Genomic DNA, 16,174 nt, shown 5'->3' with positions numbered 1-16,174 from the left:
TTGAGCTACCAAGTGGCAAATAACATTTGTGTCACACAAGTGCCAGGCAATGCCTATCTCCAACAAGAGAGAATCTAACCATTGCCTCTTGACATTCAGTGGCATTGCCATCACTGAACCCCCCACTATCAACATTCTGGGGATTACCATTGACCAGAAACTAAACTGGACTAGCCATTTAAATACTGTGGCTACAAGAGAGGTCAGAGGCTAGGAACTCTGCGGTGCGTAACTCACCTCCTGACTCTCCAAAGTCTGTCCACCATCTACAGGGCACAAGTCAGTAGTGTGATGGAATACTCCCCATTTGCCTGGATGAGTGCAGCTGCAACAACACTCAAGAAGCTTGACACCGTCCAGGACAAAGCAGCCCCGCTTGATTGGCACCACATCCACAAACATTTACTCCCTCCACCACTGATGAACAATGGCAGCAGTGTGTACCATCTACAAGATGCACTGCGGGAACTCACCAAGGCTCCTTAGGCAGCGCCTTCCAAACCCATAACCGCTGCCATCTAGAAGGACAAGGGCAGCAGACACATGGAAACACCACCACCTGGAAATTCCCCTCCAAGTCTCTCACCGTCCTGACTTGGAAATATATCGCCGCTCCTTCACTGTCGCTGGGTCAAAATCCCTTCCTAACAGCACTGGGGGTGTACCTGCACCACAGGGACTGCAGCGGTTCAAGAAGGCAGCTCACCACCACCTTCTCAAGGGTAACTAGGGATGGGCAATAAATGCTGGCCTAGCCAGTGATGCCTACATCCTGTAAATGAATAAAGGAAAAAGAATTCACCTGCGGCTCCACAGGACAGAAGGGATGAACACTGATCTCTAGCTCACAGAAAGTGATAACCCCCAACACAGAGTATACTGACAGAGGTTCAACCTTCCGGATGTGACTGAGTGCCTCGGGAAGCTCAGACTATCTCAGCAAGTCATTGCTGCTCTGCCACCTCCTGAAACGAGACATCCTGCCTAGTGGACTAGGTGGGCTTGCAAGCAGTAGCAGCCAAGGTCACCACAGCCTTGAATTTATTTGCCTCCAGCCCCTTCCAGATGCTGGATTTTGCAATCTGCTGCACACAAGTGCATCTCCCACTTGACCCATTCCATGTTTATTGGGGCCACTACTTTACATACACTTTGCAAGTGATGAGGCCATTTGGAATGAGAGAGCCATCAGGATTGCTGCAATGGTTGGACCCCCACAAACCCAGGGAATTATAGATGGCACACATGTGGCAAGCTGATTAACCAGGAATATTCATCAGTTCAAAGGGATTGCACACCACTGTTCAGCTGGTATGTAACTGCCAAAAGAGTATCATGCATGCCTGTGCAAGATATCTGACAAGCTGCCATGATACCTTCATTCTGCCTCAGTCAAGTCTCCCACAGATCTTTCAAGCTCCAAAATGATTCAGCGGATTGCTGTTTAGAGACAAAGGATCCTCTCCAAGGATGAGGCTGATGCCAACTGTGAGGAGCCTTACCACTTCACTGGAACGTGAGCCCAAGAGTGACCATTGAGCAAGCCACTGGGTTGGTGCAGGTGTGATTTAGACCTGGACAGGTCTGGGTATGCCCTTTAGTAGGCGCCAGCAAGGATATCCCAAATGGCAGTGGTGAGCTGTGTCATGTATGGCATGGTACAACAGAGAGGACTGGAGCTGCAGCAGAATGCTGGTAAGACTTAGCGAGGGGACTGGCACTTGAATGTGTCCTATTACTTACCTTTCCTCAGATTGTTGAACCTCTTTTGGTAGCGTATCTGAGAGCAAGGGCCCACTCTCACCTCATTAGCCCCTTCATTCCAGCAGTAGTCTCTTCCTCCTATGTGCTGGAACAAATAGTTTGGTGGGCCCTTGCAGCCCACAGCATGACCTCCAAGGATGCCTCGAGATAGTGAGCCTTCCCACTTTGAGACTCTATCATTGAAGTTGCTGTCTGTGTCCTGACACTTTTAGTATACATCCATTCTGACCCCTGCAGGGAACCCTTTGAATGGTGAGGTTTGAACAGTCAGGTGTGGGTCGAGATCAAACCCACTTGCTTCGATTGGTCTGGGAATTCGGAAGCAGGATGCTAATGCCATGGCTGAGTTTGAAGACCACGACAAAGTCCTATCCACCAACCCACAGATTCCCAACCTGCTGCTGGCTCCCCCCTCTCTCTGTTAAAATTCTCCCCTATGTCTCTGGGCACTGGGCACTCTATAATGTGGAATAATTCTTGACAATCCCCATGAGAGCAATACCTTTGATTTTTTCTCACACGTTACGGGATTTGATGTTTTAATGAAACTGTCCGAATATAAAGGTTGAGATGAACGCTGCCTTCTCTTGTGGCTTTTGCTGGCTTTAGTGAATTGAGGCCCTCCTAAATTACCTTTGATCTCATTACTGCTTTGGTGCTGGAAGTAAGTGAATTAGCGACATGTTTAACATAATAGGATTGCGCTTCATGTTCTGCGGCTAAACAGAGCAGAATGAGATGTAGAAGATGCAGCCGTGCTTTTAGCTCTCAAACTACAATCCTGTGCCTCGCAGCATTCTGGAAGGCTATCAAAAGATTTTAACGTTTCCTACCTCTTCCCAATTCTTTCCCCTGACACTTTCTGCTTTGCTACTGGGATCAATGGACTTCAAAGCATATTTGTATACAAAATGGTACTGATCAGGTAAAACTGAATTATTTGCTTCTGCCTCCTGGTATTCTAAGGTTTGTAAGTGACTCCATGTCAACTCCTGCACATGTGCAGTACAAAGTGAATGAAGGATCAGTTCATTTCACTTCCTGTTGATGCTCTGAGGCACAGCAATTAAATAAACTGTCTCATTATTATGGCCAGAGGCCATTGGTTTAACTGCAATGACTTGAACAGATAATACAGATTAACACAACCAGTACAGCACTGAGGGAATCTTGAACTCTTGGTGGTGCTGTCTTTCAGATGAGACCTTGTCTGCCCAGTCAGGTAGACATAAAAGATCTCTCCGGGATTATGTTGAAGGGCAGGGTAGTTCTCCCTGGTGCCCTGGTCAATATTTAACCAATGTTATTGAAACAGATTATCTGGCCATTATCATGTTATTTGTGGGAACTTGCTGTTTATGAGTTCGCTGCCGTGTATTCTATGTAAAAATAGTGACTACATTATAAGTACTTCACTAGCTTTAAAGTGCTTTGGGCCACCCTGAAGTAATGGAAACCTTTTCTCTGTTTAGGGGTTCATTATGCATGGATTGCATTCAAATGGAGCACAGAGCAAAGATGAAGGTCTAGTTTTCATGACTTGTGCTTTTGTCTGGTGTAGCTCTGCCTCGAGAATAAAATCAACCCTTTAATATCCTCCTTCAACTAACCACCACCAAATTACATTAAGTGGTCAGTCAGCATTTTTTTGTGTGTAAGAGTGCATACTGCGTTTGCCGACACAACAGTTGCTGTACTCCAAGAATAGTTAATTGTTTGAAGCACTTGGACACAGTACTGTTACATAACATCTTATGTAAATCCAAGCCTGAACATACAAACATCGGAAATAAGAGCAGAAGTAGGCCATTCGGCCCCTCAAGCCTGCTTCTCCATTAATTAAGGTCGTGGCTGATCTGTTTGTGTTTCGAATTCCACATTCCCATTTACCCTCTAACTTTTGATTCCCTTGCTTAACAAGAATCTATCTACCTCTGCCTTAAAAATATTCAATGACCCCGCCTCCACCGCCTTCAGAGGCAAAGTTCCAAAGTCGCACAACCCTCAGAAAAAAATTTCTCCTCATCTCTGTCCTAAAAGGGCAATCCCTAATTTTAAAATAGTGCCCCCTAGCTCTGGACTCACCCCCAAGAGGAAACACCCTTTCCACATCCACCTTGTCAGTACTGTTCAGGATCTTATATTCTCCAATCAAGTCACCCCTCACTCTTCTAAACCCCAGTAGAAACAAGCCCAGTCTGTCTAAACTTTCCTCATAAGACAACCCGCTCATTCCAGGTATCGATCTAGCAAACCCCCTCTGAACCACCTCCAACACATTTACATCACCTCCACTGTCTTTCCTCTCTCTCTCTCCACCTAGACTTGCACATAATGAAATTTTGGAGTACAATAAATTACTGAGTAATCATAGCCTTCCAGTTGGCAGTGCACCAATTGAAGATCCATCTGATCACTTCAGTCAAAGTGCATTTGAATCCATTTCTTTGCTGCAGGGAACCCAAGTGTCATGTTTCCCATTTATGCATTGCTGGCATCACAAAACTCTGACCTCTCCTTTCTTTCACTCCAGGTGAAGTATTACAATGCTGAGAGTTACGAGGTGAACCGTTTCAATGATGCCATACTGAAGTACCAGGTAGGAGCTCCAGAGGAAGGGCATTCCAATGTTGACAATGCTGCAGAATAGTCCAGCTCCTTTTGCCCAAAAGCAAAATACTGCGGATGCTTGAAATCTGAAATAAGAACGGAAAATGTTGGAATTACTCCGTAGCGCTGGCAGCATCTGTGGAGACAAATCAAATTAATGTTTCCGGTCATGACCAAGGTCATTGACCTGAAATGTTAACTCTGTTTGTCTCGCCACAGATGCTGCCAGACCTGCTGAATATTTACAGGAATTCTGTTTTTATTTCAGCTCCTCTTATGTTGGTTTAGTTCCACGTCCATGCAGCCAACTCCAGGCACATGGGCCTGTGCCAATCCCAATATGCAGGTCAGACCTGCGGTGCTCACAACACATTGGCCTGTGCTGCTGCCAATTGCACCAAACTAAACCTTACCTGATACGCTAAGGCTGACATTCACACCTGCAAGCCTTCTCAAAGCGTATTTACTTTCCTGTTGTGCCCATTAACTCCTCAGGTCCATTCACATAAGAAATAGGAGCAGGAGTAGGCCATTTGGCCCCTTGAGCCTGCTCCACCATTCAATAAGATCATGGCTGATCAGATTGTGACCTTAACTCCATTTTCTTACCTGCACCTATAGCCCTTGACTCCCGTGTCAATCAAAAATATGTCTAACTCTGCCTTGAATATGTTCAATGACCCAGACTCCACCTGCTGGACCTGAGGTCAATCCTATGTTGACTGAAGGTATGGAGTTAAAACAGTAAGTGCTGGAAAAACTCAGCAGGTCTGGCAGCATCTGTGGAGAGAGAAACAGTTAATGTTTTGAGTCCAATATGACTTCTTCGGTAGGTATGGAACTCTCCTTCGTAAGGTACCTATGTGAAGTGAGTTTGGGCGACTCGGTCTGCACTGGGATTCAACACTAATGCAGACCAATGTAAAACCAGCTTTTGACAGACTAGGATCAAGTGCCAGACAATTCCTCTTATGAATTTGAGCATTGGTTAGATTGGCATTAAACCAAAAATGCTAGAAACACTCAGCAGGTCAGGTAGCATCTGTGGAGAGAGAACTAGAGTTAATACTTCAGGTCAGTGACCTTTTATCAGTGGATTGATGCCTTTGGTTCATTCACACTAGCTCCTGGAGCTGAAAATGCTGCTTGTGTTTCTCAATGTTATTCCTATTTAGGTGGCAGAATGGAAAACGAGTGCCAGTCTCGCCCTTCTAAACCAAACCCAGAACTTGATCATTGGCCTCGGGCTGCTCACTGGATCACTGCTCTGTGCCTACTTTGTCACAGAGAAAAAACTTCAGGTAAGCGGCTTCTCGCATTCTGGTCCAGTGTTGAAAATTGGATCAAAGTTTTCATTTTTAGTAAAAGCATCTTCTGTGTATTTCACACCCTATTTGTGTGCTCTACACCTTGCCCCACAGTTAGTTCTCTCTGTCCTGCAGATCCCTCGCCGCTATCCGGTGTGGCCCTCTTGCCCTGCCATGTCAATCCATCGCCTTATGCTATTGATGCCTCGCCTTCTCCTGTGATCCATTGTTGAAAATCTCTAATAAACTTTTTCGATATTCTAATTGAATGCGTGTTCCTGCTTTTCTGCATAGGTTGGTGACTTTGTCCTGTTTGGGACTTATATTATTCAGCTTTACACACCCCTCAACTGGTTTGGGACCTATTACAGGTGAGATATTTCCATTTGCCTCCTTTGTTATTCTAATCTTCTACTGCCATCCGCTTCCCTCAGTATAATCCTTTACTACTGTCATGTTGTCTTTCACTGTGATCCTCTTGCACTGCTTTGCATTCCCTTACTCTAACCCTCTCATAGTGCTGCATATTCCTTCAGTATAAACACTTTATAGGGCTCTGTGCCTCCTACACTATAAACCCCTTACTGTCTTGTGTTTTCGCATTCTAACCTCACAAAGTGCCATGTGTTCCTTCACTATAGCACCTATATATAATGCTGCATGCCTCCTTTACTCTAACTCTGTTGTATTACTGTGTTCCTTCACTGTATCCCTCATGTATTATTGTGGGCCCTTCTTCACTCTAACTCTTTTGCACTTCCCTTGAAGCACAGATCATTTAGTCAAGTAGCTTTCTCTCATTTCTGCTTTATATTCCTCGGTCCATCACTGTTCTGGCTCAGAAACTGTGTATTTGGTGTGACATGTGTTTAGTGGGTTTCTGTATTTCTGGTCGTTGACCAGGGTGTGAAGATTTTCTCTGTTTCACATTAGTGGATCAGCTATGGTGTTTCTATGTGTCTGTTGCATGAGTAAGAGGAACTTGTTTTTGAAATGAGCAAATTTTGAGAACATACCTGTTTAATTAGAAATTAGGCTCCCACCTGTGGTTCCCAGTTGAGGTAGAGAATCTTTGAACACTGAGGATGAAAAGCTATGTTTTTGAAAGCTAGTGAGCAGCCAAGAATTCCATACATATGTGTTCCCTGTTCTGCGCGCTCTGCAGCACCTTTCCAAACAGACCTAACACATTGAGAGAAGCAGAGAAAACTTAAGATATTGCAGGAATTGATCCTCTCACCAATGTGTGAAATATCTTATTTTGCAAAGTGTTCTGATGAAAGGCCATTGACCTGAAATGTTAATTCTTTATCTCTCTTCACGGATGCTGCCAGATCAGCCGAGTGTTTCCAGCATTTTCTGGTTGTATTTCAGAATTCCAGCATCCGCAGTATTTCATTTTTGTCTGTAAACCACATTGGGACTAATGCTTGTCTGCTTCATTAATGTAATTGGACATCCTAGCAACCATAGGATGTTTGTTTCGGAAGCAAATGAGTTTGCCATCAATCCAGCTGTTTTCCATCACAGCCACCAATAGATATCAGATGTTAGTTGGATTATAGCTGATGACTCCTATTCAGTCTGAGTGCAGGATAGAAGAACCTATAAGAGTTCATAAGACATAGGAGCAGAAATTAGGCCATTCTGCCCATCGAGTCTGCTCCGCCATTCAATCATGGCTGATAAGTTTCTCAACCCCATTCTCCCGCCTTCACCCCGTAACCTTTGATCCTCTTACCAATCAAGAACCTATCTATCTCGGTCTTAAATACACTCAATGACCTGGCCTCCACAGCCTTCTGTGGCAATGAATTCCATAGATTCACCACTCTCTGGCTAAAGAAGTTTCCCCTCACCTCTGTTCTAAAAGGTCTTCCCTTTACTCTGAGGCTGTGCCCTCGGGTCCTAGTCTCTCCTACTAATGGAAACATCTTCCCCACGTCCGCTCTATCCAGGCCTTTCAGTATTCTGTAAGTTTCAATCAGATCCCCCCTCATCCTTCTAAACTCCATCGAGTATAGACCCAGAGTCCTCAAACGTTCCTCATATGTTAAGCCTTTCATTCCTGGGATCGTTCTCGTGAACCTCCTCTGGAACCTCGCCAGGGCCAGCACATCCTTCCTGAGATACGGGGCCCAAAATTTTTTCACAATATTCTAAATGTGGTCTGACCAGAGCCTTATAAAGCCTCAGCAGCACATTCCTGCTTTTATATTCTAGTCCTCTCGAAATAAATGCCAACATTGCATTTGCCTTCCTAACTACCGACTCAACCTGCAAGTTAACCTTAAGAGAATCCTGGACTAGGACTCCCAAGTCCCTTTGCACTCCAGATTTCTGAATTCTCTCCCCATTTAGAAAATAGTCTATGCCTCTATTCTTCCTTCCAAAGTGCATGACCTCACACTTCCCCACGTTGTATTCCATCTGCCACTTCTTTGCCCATTCTCCCAACCTGTCCAAATCCTTCTGCAGTCTCCCCGCCTCCTCAATACTACCTGTCCCTCCACCTATCTTTGTATCATCTGTAAACTTAGCCAGGATGCCCTCAGTTCCTTCATCTAGATCATTAATGTATAAAGTGAAAAGTTGTGGTCCCAACACTGACCCCTGCGGAACTCCACTAGTCACCGGCCGCCATCCTGAGAAGGACCCCCTTATCCCCACTCTCTGCCTCCTGCCAGACAGCCAATCTTCTATCCATGCTAGTACCTTGCCTCTAACACCATGGGCTCTTATCTTACTGAGCAGCCTCCTGTGCGGCACCTTGTCAAAGGCCTTCTGGAAGTCCAAGTAAATAACATCCATTGGCTCTCCTTTGTCTAACCTACTCGTTACCTCCTCAAAGAATTCTAACAGATTTGTCAGGCATGACCTCCCCTTGATGAAACCATGCTGACTTTGCCCTATTTTACCATGCACTTCCAAGTATTCTGAAATCTCATCCTTAATAATGGACTCTAAAATCTTACCAACGACCGAGGTCAGGCTAATCAGCCTGTAATTTCCCGTCTTTTGCCTCACTCCCTTCTTAAACAGGGGGGTTACATTACATTACATTTACATTGGTTCAGAGAGATAGGAAGCACTGAAAATAAGACAACAGCAACCTACAACCCTCTACGTGTGCTTTGTGTTGCACTAACTCTGGGCCCTTGCACAATCCTCACTTCCGTTACCCCCCCCCCATTGGCGGTTGTGCCTTCAGCTTTCTAGGCCTTAAACTGTAGATTTCCCCCCCTAAACCCCTCTATCACTCTCTCTCCTCCTTTAAGAAACTCCTTAATTGCTGCCTCTTCATTGTCTCCTTCTTTTGCTGAGTGGCAAATTTTTGTCAGATTATGTTCCTGTGAAACTTCTTGGGATGTTTTGCTACGTTAGGGTACTAAATAAACCCAAGTTGAAAATGAGACTGTGCCACAGGGGAGGCTTTGGCGTAGTGGTATTGTCACTAGGTTGGTAATCCAGAGACCCAGGGTAATGCTCTGGGGACCCGGGTTTGAATCCCACCACGGCAGATAGTGGAATTTGAATTCAATAGAAATCTGGAATTAAAAGTCTAATGAAATAAATAAAAATCTAATTTAAAAACCCACTTGCCTCACTAATGAGGAAAATCTGCCGTCCTAACCTGGTCTACATGTGACTCCAGACCCACAACAATGCTGTCAAGGGCAATTAGGGATAAAATAAATGCTGGCCTAGCCGGCAACACCCATATCCCAAGAACGAATAAATACAAAAATTAATACTGTACCTTCTCAGTTGGTAAAGGGGATGGGCCAAGAAAGGCCCAGGTTCAATCCCTGATATGTGGTGACCTAGCTGATCTCAGTGTCACAGTTGACCCCAGAATCTCTGATCAAGAGAGAAGAGAGTTAAACAGCTGTATCCTGGAAGCAGTCAGCACCTTCAGGAGAGATGAGAGAGAAAAAGAAACTATAACTCTGTGAGAGAGGTGCCTTCAGGAAAGGGGAAAGCAAAACCTCGTGCTTATCTCCTTGTTCTCAGCAACAAAGCTTGGTCCAATTTTTCACCAGAAGAAGACACTGGATTCTTTGTGGTGCTTTATTACATTTTAAACACCACAAATCACGCGTTGAATGTATTTGAAATGCAGTGATTGTGGTTATGTTATCACCTGTTTAATTGATGGAGGAATGTTGGCCAGGACACAACTCTCTGCTCTTCTTCAAATAGTACCTTAGGATCTTCAGCATCCATTTGAAATATCAAAAGAGGCAGGTAGGGCCTTAATTTATCATCTCACTATGAAGGGCAGAATCTCTGGCACTTCTTCAGGACACTGAAAGAGCCTAGACTTTGTACTCAACCTCCTAATAGGAGACTCGAACCTGCAACCTGCTGAACCTGAGCCGTCATGTCATATAATGAATCCTCAGATGCTTCAGTTCCTTTCAAACTTAAGCCTTCTGTTTCTGTGTTTATTAATGTGTCAAACCACAACATGTGGCAAGAACAATCTGAGTGACAGTCTGAGGTCCCTATGGTCTCATTGCGGTGTCCCCAACACCAGTAAAATAAGAGTAAACCTCAGTAAAATACCACCTGATTGCTCTGTACAGGAAGGAGTCAAAGACACTAATTAGTTGGAACATTTTCACTCTGCTCCCTTTTAATTATGCAGGTGATTAAGGTTTTGTGTGGGAATACAGTGCTGTTGATAGTTTGTGTGTACGCCATTTACTTTTACCCTGCATCTCTTGGTCCTTACTCTGGGGTTTCAAAGGAAATACAGCAGCTGACGCTCCACAAATAGGATTTTGAGGAGTCAGTGGGAGAGCACTTCATTTGCATAGTGCTAGTGGGTGCCTGATCCACTGTGGGCACACCTGTCACCCATTGTCAAGGGGCCCAGTACCCCCAAGATCATATCCATCTGTCATTTGACCCTCTGTGTAAGGGAAGACAGGAGCAGGATGAAAACTTTCTTTTGAGAGGGCCTCCATCAGCCTGGAAGACCCATTCACCCGATAGGGACAATGTACACTTATTTAGTGTCCCCATCTCTCTTTGTTCCTCATTCCAGTCTCTAAGCTGGGAAAGGAGGCCAATTACCGCCCGTGAGTCTAGTCTCGATTATCAGCAAAGTGATGGAAGGGTCGCCGACAGTGCTAAGGAGAGGCGAGGCGGTGGAGTGGTGGTAACGTCACAGGACTAATAATCCAGAGGCCCAGGCTAATGCTCTGGGGACATGGGTTCGAATCCCACCATGGCACCTGGTGAAATTTAATTTCAGTCAGTAAATCTGGAATAAAAAGCTAGTCTGTTATAATGACCATTGTTGATTATCATAAAAACCTATCTGGTTCACTCATATCCTTTAGGGAAGGAAATCTGCTGTCCTTACCTGATCTGGCCTACATGTGCCTGCAGACTCTTAAATGCCCTCTTAAATGGCTGCTACGAAGTCTAATAAAAGGAATGAAACCGAACGGACCACCGACCATAGACCGAGGCACCAGAAAAGACAACAGCATACTCAGCCCTGTTGACTCTGCAAAGTCCTCCTAACTAACATCTGTGGCCTTGTGCCAAAATTGGGAGAGCTCTGTCACAAAGTAGTCAAGCAACAGCCTAACATAGTCATACTCACAGAATCATGCCAGACATCACCGTTACCATCCCTGGGGATGTCCTGTCCAACCAACAGAATGGACCCACCAGAGGTGGAAGCTGAGTGGTATACAGTTAGCCCTGGGGGTCCTCAAAATTGACTTTGGACCCAATGAGGTCTCATAGCATCAGGTCAAAGATGGGCAAATAAACCTCCTGATGGTTACCACCTATTGTGTCCCCCTACTCCCCCTACCCCCCCCCCAGCTGATGAGTCAGTACTCCTCCATATTGAAAACCATGAGGAAGAAGCACTGAGAGTGGCAAGGGCACAGAATGTACTCTGTGTGGGGCACTTCAATGTCCATTACCAATATTGGCTTGATAGCAGCACTACTAACTGAGCTGGCCAAATCCTAAAGGACATAGATGCTAGACTGGGTCTGAGGCAAGTAGTGAGGTAGCACAAAACAAGGAAAAATCTACTTGACCTCATCTTTGCCAACCTGCCTGTTGCAGATGCATCTGTCTATGACGGTATTGTTAGGAGTCCCCAGTGCACAGTCCTTGTGGAGGCGAAGTCCTGTCTTTGCATTGAAGATACCCTGCATCATGTTGTGTGGCATTAGCACTATGCTAAATGGATAGATTTTGAACAGATCTAGTAACTCAAAATTGGGCATCCATGAGATGCTGTGGGCCATCAGCAGCAGCAACAGAATTGTATTCAACCAGAATCTGTAACCACCATTACCATCAATCCGGGGAATCAATCCTGGTTGAATGAAGAGTGCAGGAGGGCATGCCAGGAGCAGCACCAGGCATACCTAAAAATGAGGTGTCAACCTGGTGAAGCTATGACACAGGACTACTTGCATGCCAAATAGTGTAAGCAGCAAGCGAAAGACAGAGCTAAGCAACCCCATAATTAGCAGGTCAGATCTAAGCTCTGCAGACCTGCCACCTCCAGTTGTGAATAATGATGGACAATTAAGCAACTAACTGGAGGAGGCTCCACAAATATCCCCATCCTCAATGAATGGGGGAGCCCAGCACATCAGTGCAAAAGATAAGGCTGAAGCGTTTGCTACAATCTTCAGCCAGAAGTGCCGAGCGGATGATCCATCTCGGCCTCCTCTGAGGTCCCCAGCAGCACAGATGCCAGTCTTCAGCCAATTCAATTCACACCGTGTGATATCAAGAAACAGCTGAAGGGACTGGATACTGCAATGGCTATGGGCCCTGACAATATTCCAGCAATAGTAATGAAGACTGGTGCTCCAGAACTAGCTGTGCCCTTAGCCAATCTTTTCCAGTACAGCTACAACACTGGCATCTAACTGGCATTGTGGAAAATTGCCCAGGCATATCCTGTACACACAAAGCAGGATGAATCCAACCCGGCTAATTACCACCCCATCAGTCTACTCTCGATCATCAGTAAATTGATGGAAAGGGTCATTGACAGTGCTATCAAGTGGCACTTACTCTGAAATAACCTGCTCATTGACGCGCTGTTTCAGTTTCACCAGGGCCATTCAGCTCCTTACCTCATTACAGCCTTGGTTCAAACATGGACACAAAAGCTGAACTCCCAAGGCGAGGTGAGAGTGATTGCTCTTGACACCAAGGCAGCATTTGACAGAGTGTGACATCAAGGAGCCCTAGCAAAACTGGAGTCGATGGGAATCGGGGGAAAAACTGTCCACTGGTTGGAGTCATACCTAGCAAAAAGGAAGATGGTTGTGGTTGTTGGAGGTCAGTCATCTCAATCCCAGGACGTCACTGCAGGAGTTCCTCAGGGTAGTGTCCTCAGCCCAACCATCTTCAGCTGCTTCATCAATGACCTTTCCTCCATCATAATGTCAGAAGCGGGATGTTCGCTGATGATTGCACAATGTTCAGCAACATTCGTGACTCTTCAGATACTGAAGCAGTCCATGTGCATATGAGGCAAGACCTGGACAGCACTCTGGCTTGGGCTGCCAAGTGGCAAGTTACATTCATGCCACACAAGTACCAGGCAATGACCATCTCCGATAAGAGAGAATCCAACCATTTCCCCTTGACATTCAATGGCATTACCATCACTGAACCCCCCCACTATCAATATCCTCAGGGTTACCATTAACCAGAAACTGAACTGGACCAGCCATATTAATACTGTGGCTACAAGAGCATGTCGGAGGCTGGGAATTCTGTGGCGAGTAACTCACCTCCCGACTCCCCGAAACCTGTCTACAATCTTCAAGGCACAAGTCAGGAGTGTAATGGAATACTCTCCACTTGCTTGGGTAAGTGCAGCTCCAACAACACTCGAAGATCAACATCACCAGGACAAAACAGCCAGCTTGACTGGCACCCCATCCACCACCTTCCACGATCACCCTCTTCCTAACCACTGTGGGTGAACCTACGCCACAGGGACTACAGTGGTTCAAGAAGGCAGCTCACCACCACCTTCTCAAGGGCAATTAGGGATGGGTAATAAATGCTGACCTAGCCAGCGACATCCACACATCCTGTGAAAGAATTAAAAAAGGTGTCCCTTCCTCCATGTTCAAACCTTTTCGTTCTGTCCCTTACGAGGGCAACCGGGATCTCCTTGATACTGTGAATCCCCTTGATATGTTATGGCTGCACAGGCTCTGGTGACCATATAGTATCTCGCCCAAATAGCCATTTGATTGTTTGACCATGACCGAGCCTGAAACCCGTCCTCGGGTGCAAATAATGTAAAATCAAGTGTCACCAGATTGACCGTTGAGGCCAATTAGAGTACTTCTACCACCTACCAATTGAGACCAGGTAACTCAACACAGACCTGAGGCAGGATTTTCATCATTGAAATGGGAATTGAGATTTCCCGACATCGCGATCCTGCCCCCCCCTACCCGTGAGTGCCACCCAAAGCTATTTTCATGAGGTGGTCCCTGCCTGGAGTCATCTGCTTCTGGCCAGCTGAAAAGGCCTGCCTGTATTGTTGAGACATTGGCCCAGTTCTAGAGGTGAGTGTGAGCCCCCGACTAACCCTCTCGCCACCGCCACCCACCAATACCACCCCATACCCACTTCACCTCTTACCACCCCATACCATCCCCCAATCCACTCAACGAGTATCCATTATAAACAGAACTCACGAGCCCTATAATGACATTTGAAAGTCTTTGAAAAGCTCATAAATCTGTCAAAATGAACAAACATTCCACTTTGACAACTGTGCCACTTAAAAACATCCTCTTTGAAAAGTTCAAAAATCTATCAAAATAAGCTCACATTCCCCTTGACAACTGCATAAACAACTACTACTGTGCAGAATCCAGTAGTGTATAAGAAGTATGCCAAATGTTCACAATGATATTCCACTGAACAACTGTCAACAAACCCTCCTAAGCAGAATCCATTAAAACCTTTGAACGTAGACAGAAGCTGAGACATCTGTCGAAGCTTTTAAATAGCCATACTGATGGCTGAGCTGAACTTCAAGAAAAAAAATTCAAAGCAACGAAGACATTGGACAACATCAGATCTGGATTTCACTATTGCACAATGCAGAATAGCACTTTATCTCGGGGGCAATGTACTCTAATGCATCGGAAGCCTTTTCCACCTTCACAATGCTGTTCTCTCCCTTGACAGCTTGCCAGTTGTCAGAAGTAACAACCTTATTTATGGGTAGTTACCTTTTCAAAAGCACTACGATCACTCAATGGTTTAAAAACATGTACAACTTATGGTACAGCATTTCATTATGACATGTGATGTGGTCAACACCTTTTGTACTGACCTTTTCATACAGTTCTTGCCTCCAAACCATGGCTCCCCCATGGTTTACCACACCTTTGTGCTGGTATGATTCACATCACCTTTCAAAACCAGCCCAATCCATCAAAATTGTAGGTCTAAAATGCCCATTTCTGCAATGTTGCCAGCAACGTCGGGACATTAACGTACAGGCTCCTAATCCACCTCTTTATCCCAGACCAGTGAAAATTGCCAGTGCCGGGAATTTGGGGCAGGAATCGTGTATTCAGGACCTGCCCATTACTTTTAAAACCCGTCCGATGTACTTTGGTCCCACATCAGGAGGGGGAAATCCAGCCCTAGCTGTCAACTGTAGTTCAGTGGGTAGCATTCGTAGCTGCCAATCAGAAGGTTGTGTATTCAAGTCCCATTTCAGAGACCTAAGCATAAAATCTAGGCCAACACTTCCAGTGCAGTAATGAAGGAGTGCTGTACTGTCAGAGGTGGCGTATTTCGATTGAGAAATTAAACTGAGACCCTGTCTGCACTGGAATGCATGTGAAAGCTCTTGTGGCACTATTTGAAGAAGAGCAGGGGAGTTCTCCCACCTTTCCTAGCCAGTATTTATCCCTCCACCAACACCACGAAAATGGTTTACCTGGTTATTTATCTCATTGTGTGCAAATTAGTAGCTACATTTCCTGAATTACAACAGTGATTTCACTTCAAAAAAAGTACTTCATTGGCTATAAAGTGCTTTGGGTGCCCTGAGGTCGTGAAAGGCATGAAGATCTTTTTTATATATTCCATGGGATGCGAACGTCACTGGCAAGGCAAGCATTAGCCTATCCCTCATTGTCCTTGAGCTGAGCTGCCTTCTTGAACCACTGCAGTCCATCTGGTGTAGGTACTCCGAGTGCTGTTAAGAAGAGAGTTCCAGGTTTTTGACGTGGTGAAAGTGAAGAAATGGCAGTATATTTCCAAGTCAGGATTATGTATGACTTGGAGGGGAATTTGCAGGTGGCGGTGTTCCCATGCATCCGCTGCCTTTATCCTTTATCCTTCTAGGTGGTTGAGTTTGCACGTTTGGAAGGTGCTCTTGAAGGAGCCTTGGTGAGTTGCTGCAGTGCATTTTGTGGATGGTACACACTGTTGCCACTAGGCAGCCC

General features: G+C 45.5%; 1 protein-coding gene across 3 annotated transcripts in view; it reads left to right on the top strand.

Moving 5' to 3' along the window:
* LOC144686895 (ATP-binding cassette sub-family B member 6-like) overlaps nucleotides 1–16,174 on the top strand; it is a 213,843-nt gene that overhangs the window by 85,374 nt on the left and 112,295 nt on the right. For all 3 annotated transcript variants that reach the window (XM_078552722.1, XM_078552721.1, XM_078552723.1), the window contains exons 9-11: nucleotides 4,298–4,363; nucleotides 5,550–5,675; nucleotides 5,976–6,052. In XM_078552722.1, the coding sequence (XP_078408848.1) occupies nucleotides 4,298–4,363; nucleotides 5,550–5,675; nucleotides 5,976–6,052 (269 nt within the window). The remainder of the gene's footprint in view (nucleotides 1–4,297; nucleotides 4,364–5,549; nucleotides 5,676–5,975; nucleotides 6,053–16,174) is intronic.

This window comes from Cetorhinus maximus, chromosome 11 (assembly GCF_964194155.1).
Source record: "Cetorhinus maximus chromosome 11, sCetMax3.hap1.1, whole genome shotgun sequence".
Taxonomy (NCBI): Eukaryota; Metazoa; Chordata; class Chondrichthyes; order Lamniformes; family Cetorhinidae; genus Cetorhinus; species Cetorhinus maximus.
This window is presented reverse-complemented; position numbering and strand designations above follow the sequence as displayed.